This window comes from Pezoporus flaviventris, unplaced genomic scaffold (assembly GCF_033815535.1).
Source record: "Pezoporus flaviventris isolate CSIRO_AGI_PZ_B2104156 unplaced genomic scaffold, CSIRO_AGI_Pfla_v1 ptg000079l, whole genome shotgun sequence".
NCBI lineage: Eukaryota > Metazoa > Chordata > Aves > Psittaciformes > Psittacidae > Pezoporus > Pezoporus flaviventris.
Genome location: NW_026892627.1, coordinates 5722331 through 5749785, shown reverse-complemented (window position 1 = coordinate 5749785; position 27455 = coordinate 5722331). Strand labels below are relative to the sequence as shown.

Genomic DNA, 27455 nt, shown 5'->3' with positions numbered 1-27455 from the left:
TGAGGACCATTTTAAGAACACAATGCAGCTGCATATGCAAGACTAACTGCGAAGTGCTGGTGTAAGCAGACCAAGGAGAAAAATAAGGTTTGTTCCTCATAAACTGTTTCAAATAGGAGGTTCTGGGAGCAGAAGTTATTTTGTGCTTAACCGCTACGTAGCAGTAAAAAGAAACATAGCCTGTAAGAGCAATGATTGCTTTAGCAATAACATAGATTGCTACATCTAAAGCACATATCAGCTAGAAACATTAACAAGGAAATGGTTATGAAAAATGGTCACTGAGTAACCTGTAGAGGAATATTTGCGTGGCAGGTTTTTATTGGTTACTTGTTACAGAATCACAGAATAGTTAGGCTTGCTTGGAAAGGACCTTAAGATCATCTAGTTCCAATCCCTCTGCCATGGGCAGGGACACCTCACACTAAACCAGGTCACCCAAGGCTCTGTCCGTCCTGGCCTTGAACACTGCCAGGGATGGAGCATTCACAGCTTCCCTGGGCAACCCATTCCAGTGCCTTACCACCCTCACAGTAAAGAATTTCCTCCTTATATCCAATCTAAACTTCCCCTGTTTAAGTTTTAACCCATTACCCCTTGTCCTGTCACTACAGTCCCCAATGAAGAGTCCCTCCCCAGCATCCCTACAGGCCCCCTTCAGATACTGGAAGGCTGCTATGAGGTCTCCATGCAGCCTTCTCTTCTCCAGGCTGAACAGCCCCAACTTTCTCAGCCTGTCTTCATACAGGAGGTGCTCCAGTCCCCTGATCATCCTCGTGGCCCTTCTCTGGACTTGTTCCAACAGTTCCATGTCCTTTTTAACATGTCCATGTCATAACACCCTTGTAAGCTTAAAGTATATAATCAAGTGACTTTGTTAAATAAATGATTCTGTACCTCCATGGAGTCTAACATCATACACCATGAATCTCCTCTCTCCCAAAGGAAGCATTTACTGTTGCTCTTTGCCATAGGGAGGTGAGATTTCTGCCTCCTGCTGCTGCAGACATCCTTTAGTGCCTGTGACATGCTGCCAACACTGTTCAAGAGCTCTGAGAAATGGATTCTCTGGATTCCTGAGAAGGAAACCCTTTCTGCTTAATTGCTCTAAGACATTGTATCCAGACAAGACATGAAAATATTTGTAAGGCTCATTCCTTTTGCTGTGAGAAAATGCCTGTACTCACACACTGTGCTTAGCTGGAAACTAAGGGATCATGTCCAGAGGTGGACAGCTTTTCCTTAGTCTCCCACAAAAGACCAATCTCAAGCGGCTCCACTGAACTGGTCTCATTCCTCATATCTTAATATAATTACTAATGGCTAAAACATCTGAATACAGATGCAAGAAACTTGATGGTGATTAATGGTGAGCCTAGGCAGGGCAGTTGGTTGGCAATAAATTTTCATCTAGAGTAAGTTGCCTAAAATCTTAGCCAAAATGGAAATTTTGCCACAAATGTCAATATGACAGAGACTTTCCTCCTAATCTCTTCACCATTTATGAAAAGATAATCTGAAAGAAATGAAATATTAGGAGCACTGCAAATGTATTTTCATAGAAACCTCTCGGCATGATGAGATTAGAGCTACAAAGTCACTGTTAGATTCACTATCATTGCTGCTTCCTGGGGAAACTGTTTTGATGCAGAACAACATCAGAGCAACTGCTCAAAGCACAACTGCTTTTGAAAGCCCTAGGACATGGAGCTGCAACTCTTCAGACTGAAAGTAAGCGATGTCACCTGAGACAAATGTTTTCTGTTTATAGTACAGTTAGTATTTTTTCATGTTTTGTTCTGTCTTTATGTGTCTCTAAAACCTTTCCCACTCACCAGTAGATTGCTGGTATGAAAGTGTCTGTCTGTGAGGGTATGTACAGTGAGCGTACGTGTGTTTTAGTTTAACCGTAAGCCAGCAACTAAGAACCACGCAGCCGCTCACTCACTCCCCCACTGCGGCTGGATGGGGGAGAAAATAGAAAGAGTAAAAGCAAGAAAACTCATGAGCTGAGATAAAGACAGTTTAATAGGACAGAAAATGAAGAATATACTGAGCTGACATCATATGGTGTGGAATATCCCTTGGGCCAGTTTGGGTCAGCTGTCCCAGCTGTGTCCCCTCCCAGCTTCTGATACCCCTCCAGCCCGCTCGCTGGCAGGGTATGAGAAGCTGAAAAGTCCTAAATTTAGGATAATACTAAGGAACAAGCGAAAACATCAGATTATTATAAACATTATTCTCATACTAAATCCAAACCACAGCACTGTACCAGCTACTAGGAAGAAAATTCACTCTAACCCATCTGAAACCAGGACAATATACTTCCCTAACAATGTGTTCAGGTGTAAGAACATTCAAAAAAGGTGTCTTCAGCACGCAAAGCATGAAAACTGACTCAAAAATTATATTTATGTTAGCTCACGTTCTTCTTACAGAGACTAAACACTTGAGACAAAATATCCTACTTTTATTCCTGCTCACCATCTTTTGAGCCAACAGAAATGATAACCCATGGGGTATGGGAATGTGTTAAAATCACTGAGAGGAAAACAAAATGCTGCTTCCTAGAAGAAAACACTCTGAGAAATTTAGGTGTAAGACTCTCATATGAGAATATTATTCTGCAACTGACACCATTTCCTCTAGGGATTTTTTAAGGAGTCTCAAGATTTTGCTGAAACATCTTCAATGTATAATACTAAGCCTTCCCCTTCAGATTTTTCAGCAAGCGCTTTAGCTTCTTTTTCCTTGGGGAAGCATTTCACAGGATTGCACTCTCCTTGGATGCACAGGGATGGGCAACAACAAAAAGCTACAACAACAAGCTACATCCTCTACAGGAGCCTCACAGGATGCTGTTCAATTGATCACAATAAAATTAGTGTCATTGATTCAGAAAAGTTAAAAGCATCAGTCTACCTACCTATCCATCAGGCTGTAATCATTACTGTAAGCTGGCATTGCTGCAGGAAATTAAAGACCATAAGAAACAGCTTTGTTTTAAGTAACATAGATTGGGAATGCCAGAGAGTTGTAGCTACAGGCATAATTACAAAATGCTCTGCCTCAAGAGTTTAATCTAGGCAAGCCAAGTAACCTGCTGATCCAGACTGCAGTGGCCAATAGGATTGCGCAACAAAAGAAGATTTGTAAAACAACCATGTGCTGGATTGTAACTTTCAAACCCTGAAAATATGGGGAGAGTTGTCCACATGTTACCAGGAGCTAGCATCAAACAGCTGCTAATGACAGCTACAACATCTGTAAAGTAAAAGCTGTGCTGTCATTTGGTTTAGGTTGCAAAGGCACACCTGGCTTCCTACATCAAATTGCTTATGAAAAAAGCAATAATGGGAAATAAAGCGCATGCCACAGACAACCCAAAATTAAAAAAAAACAAACAAACAAAACCCAGACATGTTGTGGCAAGGGATCCTCAGTGCTCCTGCTTAGGTGTCATCTTAAGCCCAAGAACTTATAAATCAAGCTGAAATGTTTATAGCTGACATCTTTGACACATAGCTAATTCCAGAGGAATGGAAACCACCTTGATGCACACAGTAGGGTTTCAAAGCCCAGCAGTAAGAGCTAGAAGGACAGACAGTGCCATGGCCTCCAAGGCTTGCTGATGGAGTCTTAGCCTGCACCTTCATGCTAAAGTCCTTAGGACACAAAATAAAGGCTTAGATCTCTTACAAGTCACAGCTCTGTTTGTTTTTCTCTGCACTTTCCATGTTTTCATACTTCCCTTGGCTTTGAAGGAGGAGATCAGCAGCCAGACAGGGAGTGCATACTGTGCAGTGGGGCTGGAGGGGGCAAAAATCCTTAGACTAACATTTGCTCCTACCTGACCATTCTGAAAGAGGGGAATATCTTTAAAATGTATGCAGTAAGGGCAACTGGGCATGTAGGAGAAAAGGGGCCAAACCCCAGCCATCAGCGGGTGCTCAGTCTGCCTGAAAGTCACAGGTTCACAGGTCACTCTCGTTCCCCTGCTCTTTCTCATTTTGTTATATTAAAAAGTAGTCATGGTCACAGGGTCTCCCTTAAAATTCCCTATTAATTACCATCTAAGAGCCAGCACCTGACTCACAGAGCTTGCTTCATATTCAAAGGTCTGAGTAGAAGCCCCCAGGCAGCTCTCACTCCAGGCCACAGAAGAAGGGTCAGAGAGAATTTGAAGGGCATTTTTTAAAGCAAGGGGTGCCAATGGTCTGAAAGGAAGGAAGTACAAGCAAAGCTGACCAAATGCTGCAAGTAAGGGATGAGGTGGGGGAGGGAGAAGAATACCTCAGAATAAAGAGCAACAGACCAGGAACCAAAACCGGAGGAGAAAGCAGGCTTGCTCACAGGCTCAGAGCACCCACTGACCTGTGCATGCCGCTGACTTGAATCCAGGATGAAGTTTCAACCTCCCCAACTGGTTACTTGCTCAGGCAGATGGAAAAACACTGGTTTAGCCTGAGACATCAGATTCCTCCATGCATGCATGCAAGCAGCAAGAGGAAGAACTCTCTGCTGCAATGTGGCTTTTAGATTTCACACTGCAGCAAGGTAAGCAAACTCTCATTTCTTCTCAGTCCAGTGGCCAGACACCGTATTTTTTTATGATGTTAAGCATAATGGTAGATTACTGCTTAATGAAGACTGTAGCCCCTAATAACTCAGCTTCTCTCATGTGGCTGATGAGCTTATTACAGCTTTGACTAAGAGGTAATATTGCCTATCCTTAAGAACTGAGTGGATTTGGATTTAATCCCTACTGCTGCTACAGAGACATGATCTTCCAAATACAAAACTGATCCCTAGGAGTGAGGACTCTTATTGTTGCCCCTAAGCCTGTATAATACCTAAAGTTATGTCCATGTCCCCTGCAGCATCTTTCAGGTGACATACTTGCTTCATGTTTTTTTTTCATAATCAAATGAGAGGCTTTCTCACCATGAGCAAATCCTCCTCATTCTCCTGTCACTGTAACCAACACAAAGGAGATGGAAAAGTTTATGTGATTTACACCAGATTCTAGTTAAATTCATTTAACATATGCTGTGGAGCTTAAAGGTCAGTAATAAATTCATTAATATCACTTACTAATCTGGGGTGTAATTACATTATTTTAAACAACACACTTAATTCTTTCCAAAATACCCTCCCTTTGGTGACATTTGAAGAAGTCACATTTGGAAAATGTATCCCCTTCCTCATTCCACTATCCTTTCCCACCCATCAGCCAGCTCTACCCCATCAGACTGAATTTGGAGAGTGTTTTGAACACACCAGTCCCACTAAGCACATGCCAAAGCTCCCAGTATCCCATTCCCTGTGACGGACCCATTCATGCAGTAAGTTAAACACATGTTGCCAGACCACAATTGCCTGAAAGAGTTGGCTAGAGCAGGGATCACCTGCAACTGGCTGTATCTTCTGCCCTTACCCATTCCTGTCACTCCCCAGGAGTATATATGTACAAATAAGACACTAACAGCACCATCCACAGACTGCACCTCTGAAATACAAACCCTTCCAGCTGAGAGCACTCTTCTCACCCTACTTGTCCAGTATCCAACACAGCATGGCCTGAATCTAAGGTCTTCTTATTAAAAAAAAAAGAATTATGATAATAATAATATTAATATTAATGATAATAATAGTAATACTGCTACAGATTTAAGTTCAGGCAACTCAGAGCTGCAGCGGTCCTAATTGCTAGCAGCAGAATAAAATAATCAACTGTGTGAATTATTCTCTGGTGCAGTTCCCCAGTTTCCAGCACAGCTGTGGTTCTGCTACTGGGCACATTTGCTTTTAGTCAGGGGACTAAGAGCTGTGGGAGAGCATGCTGTTTGACATGTTTGTCTGGCAGACATGCACATTGTTCCAGCATCTTCCCCTGCCAAGAGCTGGGCAAGAGCTGAAGCACTGGGCTGTATAAAGTAACATTGGTGGAAGCATCTGATAGCGATGCTGCTCCTAAATACAGTGCATGTTTCTTCTCTACCCTTGAGAGGTGTGATAAGCCTTTGCAACGGACTTTAAATCACCGTGTGGAGCTTGCATAAAGGCAAAGGAATGTTACTATAGCATAGAGACCAAAGTGCTGCATCGCTGTACATGCTTTAATGAGTACACTAGCAGTACAGTGGCATGGGGAAACTACGATAAAAACATTGCTTTTGGTACTCATGGTGACTACGGAAACAGGCATCTGGTGCAACTTTATGTGTTGGTATTAACCGCCTTAGTAAAATGCCACAACACAACCGGAAACAAAGTTTTATCCTGATGATACTTCAGAAAAAGTTATTACTCAAACACTTTGAAGAGCACTACACCACATGGTCATTCCTTCACCTCTTATATGCAGTAAGGTAAGTGACAGCAGAATTTACCAGACCATATAGAATATTGCCCTACAATGTATATTATTTTAATGTACCCTGCTAAGAAAAATCAAGGTCATAGTGAGGATAAAGGTAGCTAAAGTTTCTATAGCAACAGTTACTAGGATGCAGTTGCTAAAGGTGCTTTCTTGTTGCATCCTGAAGTAGCTTTACTGGCTGCTTTTCCTTCCTGTTCACTAGTCTTTTTGGTAATATCAGTACAGACATGATGCAAATGTGCTTTCATTGTCAGTATGATCTCGTAGACTATTCCTGCCCATGAGCTGAATATTCATCACATATCATGTGAAAGGGGAAAAAAAAAATTAAGCAGTGCAACCTTGAGATCCAAAGGAGACACAATTGACTTAAAACACACACAGTTTTCTGAAAAGCCAGCTCCTTGTTGTAGTTGCAAGCAAAACAGTGAAAAGAACAAAGATAAGTTTCTCTTTTTTTTTTGTCTGCTTGTTTACTCTGTACATTGATAGCATCTTGTCTGTTTCTCTTTCTCCTAATGGACAAATTTCCTTGCTGTTTCTATTGCTCTTCCAAACCTTCAGGCAGAAGAGGAAGTAAAAAATGGCAGTCTAAGCACAGCAGAAAAATGTCCCTGAGAAATTACAACAGGATAAAAGTGAAAATGCTTTATAGCTGAAATGTATCTTCCTTTCCCATGGACAGATAATTCCAAGCTGCTGCAGCCCCTGTAAGTCTTTACCCCATGGGGAAGCACAGGACTCTCCAGTAAGTACTGGTCATCTCATGAAAATCAGTGGTTAATAATCCAGAGAAGGAGCAAGCTGTAATTGCATGGGCAGCATGAAGCAGGTTGGTGCAGCCTGACATGAAATGGCTCCCTCAGCCCACACACTGAGAGACAGGCTCTGACAACAAGAGCTGGGCGATGACTGGTAGAGGCACTGCTGATGTGCTCTAGCAGGATGCCTCATTGGATCTGCAGATGGGATGGGACCGCATCTCCTCCTGAGAGCGGTGCCTTTGGAGGTTCCCTTGCTTCTTGCCTGGTGTTGACCATGTACCATTGCCCAGCACACCCTGAAGCATTGCATCCAATGCCTTCCCTTTGGCACTGTCACCACGAATACTCATCTATGGAGACATGTTAATTTTGCTCCTAAGGGCCACTTTCACATAGTAGGGTAAATGCCTTCACAAGGTCCATGATGATCAGTTACGGGTGGTGTATGGTGCTGCTTGTTGTCACCTGCTGTTCCACAGCCCTTGCAAAGCATGGTCCACTTGATGCTAAGACTGTATTTCACAAAGACTGAAACATCATTGAGCTTCTGCTCTAAACTAAGATCTTCCAAATATCTGATGAGTGTACAAGATCTTTACTGGACCTTTCTCAGGGCTAAAACAAGGTGTTCAAAATTGGAAAAGCTATACACTGGGAATTAAACTGAAAAGCAGATTTGTAGAATTTGTAAACCCTTTGAAAATTAGACTACCTGAGCTTTCTCCATTTATTTTAATCAAATCAAATAAGATGAAATTGCAAAGAGAACCAATCTGGATAAATCCCAGTGCAGCCACATTCAAAAGAACAACAAAATCTAACCCTGACATACATCTAGAAACATAAGTAATTCCCCAAATGCACTTTTTTGTTGTTGTTGTTAAAAGAGCCTTGCTGTTAGCACTGCTTCCAGTGTCTGACCAATCTGTGATACACAGAGCAGAGGATTTTTCCATTAATGTAGTGCTCAGAATGTGCTTGTTGAGAAACACCGAGCATACGTCACTAGTGTTCACTTTAAGCCAAAGAACATCTTTGATCACAATCATTTGATTTTCTATCTTCTCCAAACATTACGTCTTATTTCTATTGGACTCTTTGTTCCTTGTAAATGCAAAGCAAATTCTTGCAGTACATCAAGGGAGAAAAAGCAGTTGGATAACTAACATGGAAAACAGCAAAAGTTCTATTTGATTAAATGAGGAAAAATCAAATTCCAGATATCTTGAAGTTTCTAAGGCATCACACAGGAAATCCAACAGACAGGTTAGTCCTTGTGCAACTAATATACCATCTCCTGACATTTCTAACATGTGTCTGCAGCATGATTTTTATAGTAGCTTCTTGAGGTTCCTGGAGAATACCTAAAAACATAGATAAATGGATTTTTTTCCAACTGCCAGGTAAAGTACTAGAGACAGATTTGCTGCTGAGTGACATGCATCTGGTCAGATCCCTTCTGAACTAGAATCAATATTAGCTAGATCCATTACCTCCGGCTTTATTGGCAGTTTTGGTGCTTGCTCAAAAACCAGTCCCTCCTAGTAATGCAATAAAGCCCCCACCTTGGAGATAATTAGGTTGTCTGTGATATAGTACCCACTGGTGGTCATTTCCCTGCTGATTTTGGCTTGCTACTCCAGCTCAGGTTGCAGTCTCCATTACTACACACTCTTATATTAGACCATTTGAGTCTCGTCACCTAATAATTGCCATAGTAGATTTCTTTAGATTTTATTTTAATAATTTTTACTCTTCTACAGTAACCAGCTAAACCTCAGTGCATCATCAACACGCTTTTAAAAATGCACTAAAATGGGTTTTTCAATTACCTTGAGATTTAATATCCTGGCCACAACACAGATATCACTCACTCTAACAAGGAGTCCCTCCACTGAGGGAGGGATGAGATGACACTGCCCTTCCCAGCATTTCCTTTGGGTCCTCAATGGACCCCAGAGGCTAAAAAATTCAAGCTCCAAACTGGGAGCAGAGGTGAGTTCCACAAATGCTGTGAGCACTCAGACATAGCCTTGCCAGCTGTTTTTCCCTGCCTCACCTGCCTGATGCCTTGATGAGATACCAATTTAAGCATCCTCACTTGTCACTAATTTCATTACTAATAGACAGGGGAACCGCAATCTGATGCATCCATTCACTCTTCACTCACTTCCCTGGATCCTATGGTGCAACCTGTCCCAAAAGATCCCACACGTTCAGATTTTGTGCTTTGCTATTGAATGCACTTGCTCTTGACTTTGACCATTAAAGGATAAGAGAAAACAATTCCATTCTGTCAGATACATCAGCCTGTAAATAATGGCCTCCCTATTCTAACAGGTGGGAATACATGACTTTGCAAATCCCCTGAAGCCTTAGGATCATCGTCTTAAGTATCTTCATGCTTTTAAACAACAGGAAAGGAAGACTAGCAGGAACTCGGTGCAATGTTTAACAGATAAGAAAACAATTGCTAGTCCAGAGCTAAAAAACAGCGCAAGTTGGAATATTTAGTCTCTCTTTTTAGGCATTTAAAACCAAACCTCACCCGGTGGTATTAAAGGTTTAACTAAAACAGCAAGAGGCTGAATAAAAAAACTGATGTATAGAGGGGAAAGTGGGTTTCCTTTAATGGCACAAACACTGATAGTTTTGATGTATCTATCAAAACAAGCATGAGGGCTCTAGGTGTGGGTGTGACATTTTCCTCTTCTTATACATGAAAGCTGTAAGTTCTCCCCTGGTTGCTTCAGGCCGTGACTCTCTCATGGGCATAGTGCCTCCATTGGAGGTTTTATACAGTCATGGATTTTTGTTGACATATTTCAATTTATTGACTTTTTAGGGAAGGAAATAAGGGTGCTTTTGCTAAATGCCTTGCTGGAACTCAATCCTTAAATCCATACAGGCTACCAATATATAGATAATCAATCGATATCAGATTGGTATGTAACTTCCCATCACTTGGACAATTCCAAAACAGTAGTCCCTAAACTATGCCTCACAAACTATCCATAATCTAATCAACCTTTTCAACATTGCTTATGATTTTAGCAGCCTGTCCCCACCACAGTTAGGTCACAGAGAACAACGAATAATATTTTATGATTTGCAAAATACATTTGCTGTGTAGAACATTTTTTTTCTCAGTATTACTGCTTATTGGCTAGTAAAGGTTGAAGTCCACCAGCATAGGTAGATTGCCAAACCCTGGGATCCCTGGGAAACATCCCAATAGTCTTGGAGTCCAGCCTGAGCCTAGATAAATGCTATTATTACAATCAACAAAGCACTTAATTAATGAATGCTGACATTGTACCTTCCGTGGAACAAAGAAAGAGGAAAACATGGCCCTTTGCCCAAGGAGTTTACAGTCTAAATTAGACTGGCAATACAGATCAGATACACAAAATATGCAGAGGGAAGGCTGACACTTCAGCTTTCCCTTTGTCTTATGTAAATACAGATCTAGACAGTGGCGGCAGAAAGTAAAGTGTCTGTCTCCAGGACCCCATAGCTTTTCTCACCCTCCTGTCCAAAAGAAAATTTGTTTTTGTCTTCCCTTCACCTTCCTGTTGTCTCCTGGCGCACACATGCCTCTTTTCACATGAAGTTATTCCTAATTTAAACTCTGTTTTTTTCAGCCTTCCACATTTAGTTCTACCAACAGAGAACCTCTCCCTCCAGAAGCAGATCATCTCACCTGCTCCTCTCACTTGACCTAGGTCATCCACCTCCTTGGTTCACATACTGTCAAATATTTAGATCAAAAGCTCATCTATCCCATCACTCTAAGGTCTTTTCTTCTTTTTTCTACAACTCCTATCAGCCTATAGTCCTTGCACAGCTTATGAGCCCACCTCTATCCATCCCATCTGAACTCTTCCATTTTCATCAAGATCATGAGAACCTGTCAAATAAAACCTCACTCTTGGACAATGTGCTTAGACCCTGAGGACTGGATGCAGAAGGAAATATTAGCATCTACAAATAGTAGGGATATCAATAAAGTCCTTCATGCAGAAGGAGTTAGTATACCACAGGAACTATTCTGGTTCCCTTCACTGTCTATTCTATGAGAAAATGAAATACACAGAGCCTATAAAAATACCATGTACAAATGCAGATCACAACTCAAAACTGAGTACCTTCCCACCTCCAAAGCATGCTATTCTGGGGACTCAGAGTTGTTGATTTGTTTATCTTCCTTTGCCAAAAGCCCAGAATTCATTGTCAGTCTAAATCCCTCCAGCTGTTCTGTTTCCACCCCCGTTTCATTTCCTTTAAAATACTCTTCACTAAGCCTAAGTGTTACTTAGTCCTTACTATTTCTTTTTCATACTGAGAAATTTAAACATACTGAAAAAGAAGTGTAATAAAGCCCCTAAAAATTTTAGACATGGATAAGTGACACACAAATTTCTATTCCCTGCAGTTTAGAAAATTGTATCACCATGCACAATATTGTAATTATCTTCTCTCCTATTATGATTGACACAAGGAAGTGGAAATATCTACTTCATGCTAGTGAAAGTGGACAGAACTGAAAGAAAATGTAGGAAAAAACTCCCCCAACAAACTAACAACAGAACAATGCAACAAAAATAAACCAGAAATAAAGATATTTTTAAAGTACTTACCCAGCATCAGTGCTATTGCCGCACAGTAACACATCTTCTGTACCATTTTTTATGAAATAGTTCACTGCAACAGAGATAGAGAAATAGCTTTTAATAAGTACATTCTGGGAATGAACACATTTAAAAATATCATACATCAACCAGCATATTCAATTGTAACAGTAACGGAGAGATGAATGGCATGCTTTTGCTTTGTTTTGCTAATTTTAATTTCTACAATTTGTAAAGACAAATATATTTTTTCAACTCTCTTTACTTGCTGTTTCTATTCCAAATCTGACAGGTTTACTAAAGTGGCATCAGGGCTGTGGGCAATGCTTGTTAAGATACATGGTCCATGTCCCTGGCTGTTCGAGAACATTGTTACTGAATTCAGTACAGCACTATGTACTGAAAGCAAACCATAAGCTTGCCTGTGAGTTTCAGACTCTGTACTGTTAAGACATGTATGAATTGAAATTTGTGGTAGAAATTCCTGACTCATAGCTTAAAATTGTTACCAGCTATAGGTCAAATGCAATAATGCTAACGAAGCAGCCCACTCCCCCAGTCTGGTGGATTCTCCTCAGCATAGAAAACGCACAGTATAAAGCAAAAGAAACCGAAAAAAAGCACCCTGTTAAATATCAAACAAACTAGGAAGTATTCATAAAGACAAATATTTACCAACATAGTCATCTATAATGGCAATGGAGGGAGAGAGAAGACAGACACTTCTCCAGGGAAGCTCAGAAGAGTAAGCTAAATTTAAGTGCTCTGGATCATTCCCTGGTTGACTATCAATGAGGCTTAAGGAAATTAACACCACTTAAGTCTAATGAGAGCCTTCGTGTACAAACTCTCTTCCCTCCCCAGTTAACAATGCCTAACATTCAGAGAAACAGAACAGGAGGCCAACTTCTCAAATGGGAAAACTAAAATCAGTTTTCCAGAGAGAGTCTGAAGAGAAGGAGATGCCCTAAGGAGCACCTCTAAAACCTGCATAGCAGCATGGAAGAATGGGTAAAAGCATTGATCTAGAAACCTAATACATGAAAAATGGAGACCAGCTGCTGACTGATGGCAGGTAGATAATCAGGTGTGAATTGCTGCAGCAGAGAGGACATGACCCCCTGTTGATATAAGGCATGACGGTGGCAGCACTATGCAGCATGTGTTTGTGAGCAGAGGGACCTCTGCAGATGATGATCAGAAGAGGTTCTCCATTCTAGGCTAACCCTCTGCTGTGAAATGTTTTAAAAAAAAATCAAGAGTGACAGCTTATCCAGGCAGGCTATGCAAAGAATGCTCAATGGCTCAAGCCACCGAACAGATGTGCTGTGGCTTTCTCAATAAGCTGCAAGCAGTGGAAAAGCCCTACCCTGCTGCATGCCAAAAGGGAATTACTGTCCATGAGCTTGTGGTTATGACGGCACGTGATGGTGTTCACAAGTTACCAGAGCATATATCCTGCTCAGACTGTATGCTTTTCCACTTTGTCTTACATGTGTGCTTTCTATGGAAACATCTTGACTGATGGCAACACCCAGGTGTTCAATATGGTTAAAGATCTGTGATTAATGACCAAAGAAGGAGGAAGGATGCCATGTCTTCAATTTCCCTTCACCCTCCACTTCTGCTGGTGAAAGACTTCTGCTTTTCCCAAGACAGATAATATCATATTTGTGATACACAGTGCTAGTGACACAAACCCATCAGACCACTTTGTTTAAGGGTTGACTGAAGCTCTGGAGCACAGTGATGGTTTAAGACCGAACTAACACCTCCTGCACAGTCAAATCAGAAGACAAGAAGAGAGTCAGTGTACAGAAATAAGCAGGAAAAGTAGATTCTGTGTACAAAGAAATTTAAAATAACAAGGACAGATAACATTCTGTGGTCTGCTGTGGTCTGAAACCTTTTTATATCTAAGACAAGTGATATGGTAGGTGCCAGAATGCAATGAAGTGCATGCTGAGGAACTAGTGCTTAGATGCTGCTGGGAGGGGGCATCTTAACCAGAGTCTGCAACTGCACAACAGAGCATCACAGCTACGGTGCCAAACCTCAGGCCAAGGAAAAGACAGTCTGGTGATTCCCTGCTGATAAATGAAAGACAGATTACAGTATTGCACCCAGAGAGACAAATCGTTGCAGTATCAAAAATGCACACAACAATCAATTTGTCATTCAAAGAAAGTTGGTCTGGATTTCAATCTAGCATGCCAGGCGATCAGAGGTCTTTAAGAAGCAGTCCTTACTCTTGCTTTTAAGAGCAAACCGCCTTAGTATCGTATTACCCCATGCCCTCAGCTTTCCATCAGTCAACTCTGACAAGGCCATAAAATTTCTTTTTAATTTACCAGCTTTACTGAAATGTTGATGTCACAGCACAGTTATAGCATATACAATGCCTTTTAGGAACTTTTCTACTGGGATTTCCAGATTAAGAAAACTACTTGATCATACTAAAAGAAATAAAAAGCAATGGTCAGAATAACTCCAACTTCATATCAGTTTCTGATCAGTCACATTATTTACTCCATTGCTGCCCAATAAACTCATCTATTTTTCAATAATGCAGAACATTTCTTGTCAGTTCTCAGAAGTCAAAAAGTCAATAGAAATATGTTTTCTAATAACCAGATGCTATCTTCTCCAAAACATACACACATTTGTGCCTGAGCCTTATAAATACACACCAAGACCCTGTATCTCCAATTCTCCTGATGTAGTATTACTTGTATTAGGTTGATTCTCTTGCCATTAAAAAGGTGTATGATGAATCCATATGCGGGTGTTGTTTTCCCAAGGGTTATGCTTTAGAGGTGTTTTAGAAGTTCAGTAAAATAATCCTGTAAAGTAAGTTCTCACAAGCAGCTTATAACCTTCTTACAGAGTTTTGTCTGCCTGCAAAGGACAGTGAGATAGTGGGAACTGCTTCAGCCAAAGTGGCTCAAGCACCAATGACAGAAAGATATGGCCCAAACCCACACCCCTTGCTGCGCAGAGGGTATGACAAAGCTTACACTACCATAACATCATTGTAAATAGCACTTGTACCAGTCTGATGGAAAATAGTAGAGGTTTACCTCCATCTACCGTTGATCACATCTTCCTTTGTATTAACACACCTATAACATCAAAAAATAAGCACTCCTCTAATGAATTCCCTTAATTGGTTTCAGGAAGGAGTTAATGGCAAATATTACTCAGCACAGTTGTTATACTTTACATTATTAATTAGTAGGGACACTTCTGATGGTAGTCTTTAGATGTGACACAAAGCCCAGGCAGCAAAAGTCCATGACTATATAGCGGAGTAATGTCTGCTTTTCCCCATCACCAGTGAAAGGACCTTATACTAAAACACAGCCCAGGAAGTAATGTTCACTAATCCATTTCAGTTATGTTTACATTAATCCAGAGTAACTCAATCTCTCCAACAGCTTTACAGCTCCTGGCTTTCCAGGGACACCAAGAAGCTTGGTAGCAGCCCTAACCGCCAGTGTCATTTAACAATTAAATTTGTAACAGCATTCTGAAGATGAAAATCTATCACCCCATTCTTTCCTCATTTAACACCATGAGTTGCTGTGTCTCTTACAAGACCATACCCTGTCTCCTACACTGTTCAAAGCACACAGCATTGACCTTAGTTTTAAGGTTGCTGTATGCAAGTAGTGAGGAAATATACAAATTCCTCTAGAATATTCTTGCAATGTGTTCTTTCTGGTCAATTCCTCAAGATTCTCATAATTCCTGCTGTTTCATTCTACACTTTTTCTGATTTATCAATATCTTTCAGGTTTCTGCATTGGTCCCTCCCATTCCAGGTAATTCTAACAGAGGAAACATTCACAATGGCTCCACCTGTCAAGTTAAAAAACTTGACAGGTGGAGCATCCTAAAAAAAAAAAAAAAAAAATTCTAATTAAAACATTAAAATTATGCTCCAGCTTATACTTTTCACACCTACATCACACCACTGACAAAAAAAGCCAGTGTATAGAGCTGCAGGGTAGAAGGCCTCTTCATTTGTGTGCAAAGGAGAGGAAAACTTTCTCATTCTGAAAAATAAAAAAGGTTAGAGTCAGCTTCAAAACCAGTTGCTGAATCTAGCTTCTGTTTGTCCTTCGAATACCAAAGTGAAATGATATTTTGACTCACAACAAATTCTTTCCAATTTGAAAAAAGCCCTATATCACACTTGCATGAAAAGCAGCATTCAAATATCATTAGTCACTCCACAGAGAAGAGTCCTCTGGCTGACTTTCTAACAAAAACTCCAGAGAGGTGTCTGTTATCTCAGACTATTTATTGCAGCCACACGAACACTTGCTGGTTGGAGACTTTCTCCCTATGCTATGGCTGACACAAAGCACTGACAGCTATCAAACCTCCCGATTCCAAATCTAAAATGCCATTCAGAAAGCCCCATCACCTTACAGTTGTGATACATGACACAGAAACAAAATAGATAACACCCCCTTGTCATCCTTTCACCCACCAGCACAAACACACTGTACCTCTTGGTAATACATAATAATTAAAACAAATCCTTGCTGCACTTGATGTGTGCACACTGTGTCACACACAGTGAAGTCTCTAATAAATGAAATTGAGTTTGAAGATGAAAAACATGCCTCACAAAAGCAATGGAACAGGTTGAATTAAAGGTATTATTAGGGAAGAACGCTTGGGAATATTTGGCACTGCCAGTTAGTTCTTCCCTGCTAAAAGGGGTTGCGAATAATTATAATAATCAGTTACTCTCCTGTTGCTCACCCCATGACAGAGGATCTGGCTGTCCTCTGCTGTCCCCTGGCATTTGCTGCTGCTGGCCCTTCTGCTGGGTTTCACAGGCTCTTGGGTATTCCCTTCTCCTTGCTCCCCATCCTTCCCTCCCTTTTCCACCGGGCGCTTGCTTCTAGCCCAGCTTTCTCCTGCCACCTCACTCATAACCATCTGGAAGGACATTTGCAAAACTTTGATTAAAACCAGATCAGGATGAGTTAATTGTGTGAATGGCTGGTGGGTAGAGGGGGCAGAGAGCAAGAGGCCAACTTTCTTATTGAGAAAATTGGCTGATCCATGACATTAGGGTAAACAGCCAACATTGTGCCCTTGTGGCCAAGAAGGCCAATGGCATCCTGGGGTGTATTAGAAGGGGGGTGGTTAGTAGGTCGAGAGAGGTCCTCCTTCCCCTCTACTCTGCCCTGGTGAGACCGCATCTGGAATATTGTGTCCAGTTCTGGGCCCCTCAGTTCAAGAAGGACAGGGACCTGCTGGAGAGAGTCCAGCGCAGGGCAACTAAGATGATTAAGGGAGTGGAGCATCTCCCTTATGAGGAAAGACTGAGGGAGCTGGGTCTCTATAGTTTAGAGAAGAGGAGACTGAGGGGTGACCTTATTAGTGTATATAAATATATAAAGGGGGAGTGTCACAAGGATGGAGCCAGGCTCTACTCAGTGGCAAACAATGATAGGACAAGGGGTAATGGGTACAAACTGGAACACAAGAGGTTCCACTTAAACTTGAGAAGAAACTTCTTCTCAGTGAGGGTGCAGAGCACTGGAACAGGCTGCCCAGGGAGGCTGTGGAGTCTCCTTCCCTGGAGACATTCAAAACTCACCTGGACACATTCCTGTGTAACATTATCTAGGTGTTCCTGCTCTGGCAGGGGGACTGGACTAGATGATCTTCTGAGGTCCCTTCCAATCTCTAGCATACTGTGATATTGTGATACTGTGAAACACAGCCCTGAACTCTAGGCATAAGCTATCTTGCAGGAGGTACAGAGGGGATGGGAAGAGGTCATAGGAAACCATACAAGAAGGTGCTAGGAAGGAAGTAGTCTCCATAAACTTAAGTATCTCTGGTAGGCTCCTATCAGTGCTTTTCCCCATGCTCCAGACAAGTCAAAGAAGAAATCTCTCAGTCAGGACTCAGCAGTCACCACAGCACAGAAAATGTGTCCAGTTTTGATAATACAGCTTTTTCTCTCTTTGAGAAAAAGCCACTAAAAAAAAAAAAAAAAAAAAAAAAAAATCAATCAAGCCCTCTGCTAGGTGGCTCCTTTGCTAGGAAGAGGATCTGAAAGCCTCAAAGATCCACAGTACCTGCCTTGTGCTGCTTGTATAGGGAAGGAAAAACACATCAGGAGCACTTGGAGCTGTGGACTAGAGGGGAGCAGAGAATTTGGATGCTGTCAGATTCACATGGGGACCATGCCAAGTCCATGAGTATCCCAAGGAAGACGAGACAGGAGACAATGTCTAGCAATAAACATGCATGCTGGCTTTTAAACATCTTCAGATAGCCTCCTTCCATGTCTCGGTGTCTGACCAGTGACACAGACCCATGCTCTTAGGGCTGTAGGCTGCATAGCACGTAACTAAAAGCATATTTGGTACCACTTGTTTAGATGTACACTTCACATGAATAGGCAGCAAAATGCTGAAGTGCACTCTCCAGAAGTTTTGTAGAGGTTCTGTGGAGGTTTTTATATGTTTCACACAAAAGAATTAAAATCAGAAGCTGCCACAAGGGTTGAATACATTTGTGATCACAAACAGATGACAAAAAATAGAAGAAAATACTCCTGCTTGTACTGTGATATAGAAAACAAATGAATTGGATCAAAAACTAAGAGACAGAAGACAAATCTTAAGATGAAAAGTCAATGTACAGTATCTCTGCAGGCTGACAGGGCTGTATGTGCACCACTTTATTACACTTGTAAGTACAAGGGAAAGAGAGGGTAAGCAGAGAGGTGACAAAATCTACTATACACAGTATTTTCCCAGAAAATCAAGTCCAAGGCCAGGACTGAATGAGGAACACTATTTCACTTAAAAAAAAAAAAAAAAAAAAAAAAGCAAGTGGATAAATGCAAAGGGAAATATTATGTTGCCAGAACGTGAAGTAAAGCAGAGAAGAAAAATTTCACCATCCATAACCTTGTCAAATTTTAAATCCCTGTAGCAGCTCAGGTAAGAGATATGGAGGATTTTAGGGATCCTTAGCCAACATTTTCATATACTATGAGGCTGTGGTAAAAAAGAAAAATAAAAAGTGCAATATTGAGATGCAGGAGGAACAGGATGGGGTATTATACTGGGAGCAACCTATAAACTAGTGGTTTGTCTTACCCAGTTCTGTTTAATATCTTTTTCAATGATCAAGGGGATCAAGTGCAGATGACACCAAGCTGGAAAGGAGTGTTGATCTGCTCGAGGGGAGGAAGGCTCTACAGAGGAATCTGGACAGGCTGGGTCAACTGGTTGTGGCCAATGGTATACGGCTCAACAAGGCAAAGTGCTGGGTCCTGCAACTGGGCCACAATAACTCCATGCAATGCTACAGGCTTGTGGAAGAGCGGCTGGAAAGCTGGTCAGTGGAAAAGAACCTGGGGGTCCTGACTGATGACCGCTGAACATGAGCCAGCTTGTGCCCAGGCAGCCAAGAGGGCCAGCAGCATCCTGGCCCGTATTAGCAATAGTGTGGCTAGCAGGGCCAGGGCAGTGATCATCGCCCTGTTCTCAGCACTGATGAGGCTGCACCTTGCATATTGTGTTCAGTTCTGCGCCCCTCACTGTAAGAAAGACACTGTGGTGCTGGAGTGTGTCCAGAGAAGAGCAATGAAGCTGATTAATGGTCTGGAGCACAAGTCTTACAAGGAGTGTCTTAAGGAACTGGTTGTTTAGCCTGGAGAAAAGGAGGCTCACGGGAGACCTTATTGCTCTCTACAACTCCCTGAAAGGAGGTTGTAACAAGGTGAGTGTTGGTCTCTTCTCCCAGGTAATAAGTACTAGGACAAGAGGAAATGGCCTCAAGCTGCACCAAGGGAGGATATCAGGAAATATTTCTTCATGTAAAGGATTGTCAGACACTGGAACAGGCTGCCCAGGGCTGTGGTGGAGTCCGAATCCCTGGAGGTATTTAAAAGACATGTAGATGTGGTGCTTCAGGACATGGTTTAGTGGTGTCCTTGGTGCTCTTAGATTTACTTAAAGTCTTTCCAACCTAAACAGCTCTATGATTCTATAATCCAGAAGACAGATCACAGCATTGCTTTCAATAGGGTAACTGCTGGACTGAAGGGTACGGAGAAGCGAATAATGAGAATGACTGGGAAATGTTCAATAAGAAGAGCAACTGAAAAAATTGAGATGTTTTATCTTAGAAAACGGGTGACTATCAAAATAAAAATTAGCATGCATTCTAGAAAACGAGAAGAGGGAGCCTTTAGTGCTTCCAGTCACAGAATGGGTTTTGCCCTAAGGAAGTAGAGGGGAGGGATATTTAAAAAAAAAATAAAATAAAAATGTTCAAAGGTAAAGGAAATCTCTCTTACGACACTTGCATTTCAGCTGCTGAAATTACTGCTGCAGGCTGTCCCTGTGGCCAAAACATTCAAGAGAGATTTGTTACTTACATAGATCAGAATATGTAGAGATAACAGTTAATAAAAATTTAGAAAAATATCTATACTTCAGGCTCTACTGATTTCTTCTGGAACATGTGGGGCTGCTCTGTGTCAAAGACAGATGCTACTTAGGTACACCAAGGCCAGATTGAGCCTGGCAATTCCCAGATTTTATCCTCACCTCATTTGGGTGAATTCAGAGTGGATGAAAAATATCAGGAGAAAATATTTCTTTCCTTATTCCTTAAAACCAGTGCAATAAGGGAAAGCAGCAATGCAAGCCATCCTCTGCTGGTGGGCTTACAGCGCATCTGGGCTAAGTGTCCAGATTTAAAAAGCTCTCTCTTGCGTTTACAAGGCATGTTATTGCTGAACCCAGAGCAAGCAGAAGTCAACAGACAGGCTCCAAAGGGCACAGATGAGGTCCTTTCAAATGCACATCACTGTGCAAGTCAAGTGGTATTTTAGTTTGGTAGTTTACAAACAATTTGAAGGTGCAGAAAACCTGAAAATGTTCAGTCTCATCATTCCATATCAGATTTTTTCTCTAGTAGATCTCTCTGTGAGCAGTAATGCAGCGATGAGAGCAAAACAAATGTAACTGGAGGAAAAATACTGCTGTTTCTCAAACTGTTCCAGGATAAGAACTCACTCTTTCACCAGAAGACAAAATAAAAAAAGCCTATTGAATGGTTGGGAAGAGACTGTGTTGGGCACAATAGTACCACTTCTTATGCTTTTATGATTCTTGCACTTCTGCTGTGACTTTCTTCTTCTATTTAGCTTAAAACATTAAAGTGCACGGGTACAATACCCATGTTAATAACACATCAGAGCATTAAGGTTTGAGCATTTATGAAGCTTTTTATCGTAAGATCCACAGCACCCGAACAAAGCCACAATATTTACAATTAACAGTGGAGAAACGTGAATAGATTCCATACTGACAAGCAGTCTGAAAGCCCAGAGAGATTCTTTGTCTTAATCATTGGTTCAAATACAATCATAAATAATAAAACACCTATTCCAGTCTCAACCTGATTTATTGCTTCCCTCTTTCCTCCCACCTCCATAATTACTCATCACTCACTGTCTTCTATTACCACTTCAGACAACACCTCAAACACTTCAGCTCTCCCCAAACTTGCTGCATTTATTAACTGACTTGAACATCATTATTTTCTATGCAGTTCTCATGCAATTTCAGAATATCTGTTCATACAGTTCCATTTCAGTGGTTCTGAAAGCAAAAATGAAGCAGTTCCTCAGGCAGAGCTAATAATCAGGCGCAGTGCTAATAATCAGGCACAGAGCTTACAGAAGATACATATGTATACACAGACATATATTTCTATATATCCACAGATACATCTCAACATCCACGCCTGCTATTTCAACAGGGCATTACATCTACAGTATCGATGAGGAGGATATGGAAAGGCTTTAGAATTATTTCATTGGTCTGGAACCACTCCTGATGTATCAACTTGGAGCAGTCAGCCTGGCTCTGATAGCATTCACACCATGCTTGAGATCAGCTGCTTCTCACAAGTCTGTGATCCTGTGCCCAAGAAGGCCATGGTTGGGTATCATATCAGTCAGTAAATAACTCCACAACAAAAGGTAATCCGTGCAGAGCGTTCACGTTCCTCAACCTTAGGCATCTCCCTCAGCTGCCTAGTGTAATTAAAGGACAGAAAACAAAGCAGGCTCCTCCAGAGGCCATCTCAGAAAGTTCCGTCTCCAAATCATTCCTGTAGCTTTGTTGTATGTAACTGGAAGCTGGAAAGACTAGGTACCTAAAATAAGAGCCTAAGCTTAACGTATTTTTTACATCTTTTTATACATCTTTCTAAATATAGCACCTGAAACAGGTCTAACTGGAGATGACAAAACAGGTATTACATTTATCTTTATCTGGATGTTTTCATTTTAATTAAAGGGTTTGTGGGGTTTTTTCTTTCGTTTTCCAGACCTTCGTTAACTACACAGTTCGGCGTCAGAAGAACAGAAAAAACACTGCCATGAAATGAATGCCAGAAACTAGCCTAGAATAAAAAATACAAACCCTGAAAAGTCTTGGTTTATGTTATAAAAATAGCAGCTGATTCCTCCCAGTAAAAGGCTAATAAAGCTCAAGCATTTTTTTATTTATTTCAATAGTTTGGACAGGATTATAGAAAGAAAATTACAGGGTTCTATTTTATCTTACAAGATACTGATTTTGAGAAGAAACATATATAGAACATTTTGAAAACAAGACCATTTCACAGTGTCTTATGTAGGTTGTCTAGTTTAAAGGAAAAGAAAATACTGGGGTTTGAGTCTGTAATTTCATGTGTGATTTTAGAATAATTTTACTATTCTTTCAGGTTTTTTCCTTATGCATTCTGTACTTACATTGAGCCCTGCTTTACAAAAGAACACACTATTTAAACTCAGAAATCTACTTACTACTTACTGGCTAGTCAATAATCCATTTTAGTAATGGAATACATAAATGACATTAAAGATTCTACAGTCATCAGCCATGTGAATCAAATACAGTCAGTCCATCTTTTCTCCCTCTAAGCTAGTGACATATGTGACTTCATGCAGCTTTCAACCCACTGTAACTCACACATTCATAAAGCTTCACTTCATCAAATACATCTTTAATTTAAACACTACAACCTAAGACAGGTTTTCAAGCATGCTATTTGAAGCTGCTTTCCTAGAAATCTTTACAAGTATTGGAGTTAAGCTTGCAGCTTTTCAATCAGCTGGTATTTCTAAACTATTAGCTCTCCTAAAGATAACTGATAGCTCAATAACTTTGATATTGATATATTGATTACATAATTTTTATAATACTGTTGACATAAGTATCACTATTTTCTACATTTTTTTCTCTGTATTTCATTTTTATATATGAGCACTGCTGCATCTACAACTTCAGAATCAAAGGTCTGTCATTATTAATAATTATTAAATAATCCTTCTTGAGCATATTGAATGTAGCCCCTTAGGTAGGAAAAAAGTTACTTACCAGTAGTCATTGTTTTCCCAGATGAATGAACTGTATCTCCATTTTAACTTTGCCATCGGCACTTGACATTGAGAATCTTTTAGCTCAATTCCATGTAATGCCCATCTGTCCCCCATTCCACTCTCCATTCACAGAGGCAAAGAACAGTCCTGTGAAAGAGGCTGGGAGACCTGATAAGGTGCCTCTGCCTTAATATTCCTTTTTCCCACTCCTATGTTTGCAGTGGTAAGCATTGCTCACTGGAGGCAAAACCAGATGGGAATAACTTTCCTGATAAGTCTAGTTCTTAGGATAGGTATGCAAGTTGTGAAGCACTAGAGTAATTTAAATTGGAGGAAAGAACAGAAAAATCCTCCTGTTGATTATGACATAGACATGCCCACCAAAAGACAGGTTTTAGACCTGCATCTCCACTGTGAATTGAGGAGAGGCCAAGCACCTTATTAAGGTGACTCTCTGACCTTATTATGACTGCTGTGCCCAATAACTGCTGAGAGAAGGCACCTGCAGTAGCTTAGAGGAAGTTTCTTTCATAGAATTAAGTTTTCAATGACAACACCTGAACCCTGAGAGCATGGTGGTTATTTCCTCAAAGATCAACCAAAAATCAAGTGTTACCATATAATTGCGGTTAAGCCGATGACAATGCACAAAAATTCATAAACTGACATTTTTTCCCCTAGACAGACGTGAAAAAAAATCCTGCCTGGGGGCTAAAAGTTGCTAAGGAAAGTTGATACAATTTAGACCAGATGACAGGTCAGTTTTGAATAAAAAAGCATAGCTGAAGCTATCCCAGGGCTTCTACAAAACCAGAATGTTTCCTGTGGCAAGTGCCTGTGTCAGACAGTTATCTCTCAATATAAAGGACTGAGAAAGACTGAAACCCAAGTTGTTATCTTTCTTTGTACATTGTGACTAAGCCTCTCCGCTATTTCCTCTGCAGCACCAGGCAATTCTTCACTGTATTACCCTTTTAAGGGGTTTCACTTGCTTTTGTTTCCCCATTCACTGAAAAAAAGGTTCAAAGGTACAAGAGGAGGCTGATGCCATTTCAGAGGCTTCCTGCTGTCCTTTAAAACATTAAAAATTCTCTCAAAGAATCCAAAGCAAACTTTTACTCTTCAAGAATAGCAGAACTGGCATATCACTCTTTTTTGATTCTCTATTTTAGCGTCCAAATGGACAGATCTAGCAGTTCATTTTTCCAATTTTGCTTTTGAATGTTTTTTCACACTTTATTTCTTTACATACCTTATTTTTTCCAATATTATTATGAATCTCTTTAAGTTTCTTTTTTCTGCTTTTTAGATTAGTATCCCTGCTCCAACTAAGTGACTCAGCCACACTGGTTTTGAAATCTCCAGAGGGCTTCTGTAATTGTTTGTGCTCCCTTTGAGTGAACTCTACTTCACAACATGTTGGCCAATTTTCTTCTCTAGTTCTTCAGAATAAACACTGACACTACTCTGTTTCTTAATATATTCCTCTTTTTATCTAATTTGGTCTGCCCACACTTTAATCTAACTCTATGTATTGCTTAATTCCCTGCAGTACTTGAAATTTGTACTCTTATTAAATTGTGGTCAGTACTATTCTGTTAAACAGTCACTTCATTTCACCATAATACTTATGCAAAATGAAATATATAGCACTATTCCATCTAGTTACAAAAGGAGCCAGTCCTTCCATTTCTTATTTGCTTTAGTACAATAGTCAACATTAAATGAAAATCCTACTTAATGTTGTTCTTCCTAGCCTAATAGCTACGCCACCTTCCCCAGCATTTCGAGGAACACTTCATTATTCTTGTTCAGAGGTAAGTACATTTCTCCTATAAACCTACTTTTTTTCTGCATCTTCAGGGGTCTGCTGCACTGACTCACTTCAACTATTTCCATCCTTGTTTTCCATCCACAATAACTGATGGCTGTTTGCCATGATCCACTGTGTCTTTATTTTCAGATATTATGAAAACATTCATTGATGGTATTATTACTTACTATTAGCACTACATGGTCAAACTTTAATTCACTTTAATCCATTATGTCACCAAGTTAATCATCTTTGAGGTAGGTAAATCTTCTTTAGTTATAACAAGTATACTTTCATGACAATATTCACCATTGCTGGATTTACTAAATGGATTTATGGGAACATCTTCTCTCCTCCTTGTATCAGGACCACACAAATAAACTTGCTCATGGTATGCTGGAGCAGCTGTACAATTCCACCCATTTAAAGAAATGCTGCAGTTGGCCCTGACATTAACTGTATTTTTATAGAGACTATGCAGTAGTACTTTACTTCCATTTCCAGAGAGCCAGACTATCTTCACAGCTCCATTTTACCTCTTCACCTTTATTGCTGGTCTTTATACTTCCAGCCATCCCTTTCTGAGCTCTCAGTGCCTCTGAGAGAGGGAGAGCAACACCTCACACAGCTGTCAGTTATCTGTGGATGGAGGAGCCATGAAGTGCCTTACTTCATCATAGGTGCACAGGTATCTACTTGCTCCATGAGCACTCACTCATTTCCAAGCTGGAAGCACACACAGTATGCATGGGAAAACATGTCAGCAGGCTCATCACCAGTCAGCATAGGTCCAGTGTGGTTATTTAGCTCTGGCACAGAGGTCTCTTTCCCCTTTCAGCCGACAAAAGATTCTGATACAGGGACATTGAGAAGACACATAACCTCACACATTCCCAAAATGATTTGGGTTGGAAGGGACCTTGAAGCTCATCCAGTTCCAACACCCTGCTACGGGCAGGGACACTTTCCACTAGACCAGGTTGCTCAAAGCCCCGTCAAACCTGGCCTTGAACACTGCCAGGAATGGGGAAATGACAGCTTGCTTCTATGGGCAACCTGTGGCAGTGTCTCAGCGAAGACTTTCTTCCTTATTTCTTCTATTCTAAATCTGCCATCTTTTAGTTTAAAGAAATGTCATAGTCAAGGTCAGTCTGAGAGACAACCCAGATTCAGCCAGAGCTTTGTGAGCTGCCCTTCCCTAATGCTGCATCAACCACATCATGCGTTAAAGACACCAGTGTTGAGCTTTTCATTCCTGTAATTAAACCTTTCTAACACTACTTCCACAGCTGCTCAGACTGCAGGGAGAGGAATTGAGCAGAAAGGCCAGAAGTCACCAGTGTGGAATGGTGCGACTGTCTTTGGCACAATCTGTGGACCATGTAGCCTGGCTGAAAAGGCGTACAATGCTGAGAAGCCAGCAGAAGTAGGAGTCAAACTTGTGCCAGGCACTAAAGAGAGCCCTGGGTCAAACCAGGCAACTTTCAGGAGTCAGGCACAGGGCTTTTGTAGCTCAGATGGCTGGAGATATAAGACTGTAGGGTTCACAGAGCCAGAGCAGAAGTACCCCGAGACACTATATCACTTCCTTCCAACCAAATTTCCAGTTAATGTGTTGCTAAGTGCTTCATTCTTCTCTTCAAAATAAATAAAATACCAAAGGTCACCGAGCATAAGTTCATACCGATGCACATCAGTCTAGCTGCTTACTTCCTTCAAGAACATAAATGAATTTAGATGCGAGTCCATATCCATTGCAATGTGTGTGGGTCCTCAGGTGACTCAGAGAATTTTGGAGGCGCAACAGCTGACACTAGTTTACATTCTGAAGTTTACTTACATGAAATGCTTATTTCCTTTAAATGTTAATGGATTAGTTCAGTGAACCTATTTCATTGTAATTCAAAGTACAGAAGACTACAGAGTATTAAAAATTGCTTTGGCCTAGAAAACAAGCCTTTTGGTAATAAACATCAGAGCACCAGATACTGCAGGATGGCCCAACCCAAATAACGAGTTAGAGCCCTAATAGCATAAGAGTTCCTTAAAAAAATTCTGGGATTTTTCAGCTTAATAAATACTGAATTGCTCTGCTTCGGTCTTTTATTTTTTTAAGACTCTTACTTTAAATTTTGAAGTTTTGCTAGAAAATGCAAGAGCTATAAGTTGTCTTAAAGAAACAGTGTGCAAACCAGACCCAGTTGAAATGTTCATGTTATTGTGTAATTCCAGGAAAGAGAGCTTTAAGAAAAATTTTGTGAGACACCCTAAAACTGTGAAAATCATCAATGGTGTAACAAGGACCTGAGGCTGTATAATAGGAAAGCACCACAAATCCTTTTAGCATGAACTGTGAAGGAACCACAGAAATCAGAAAAAGCTACCTAGATCTTTTGAAACCACATCAACATCATGA

At 40.8% G+C, this 27455-nt stretch overlaps 1 protein-coding gene across 4 annotated transcripts in view; it reads right to left on the bottom strand.

Annotated features, from left to right (window-relative positions):
- The window catches only part of LOC133280109 (sodium channel protein type 5 subunit alpha-like), a 215612-nt gene that overhangs the window by 124329 nt on the left and 63828 nt on the right, over window positions 1-27455 (bottom strand). For all 4 annotated transcript variants that reach the window (XM_061474505.1, XM_061474506.1, XM_061474507.1 and 1 more), the window contains exon 8: window positions 11787-11850. In XM_061474505.1, the coding sequence (XP_061330489.1) occupies window positions 11787-11850 (64 nt within the window). The remainder of the gene's footprint in view (window positions 1-11786; window positions 11851-27455) is intronic.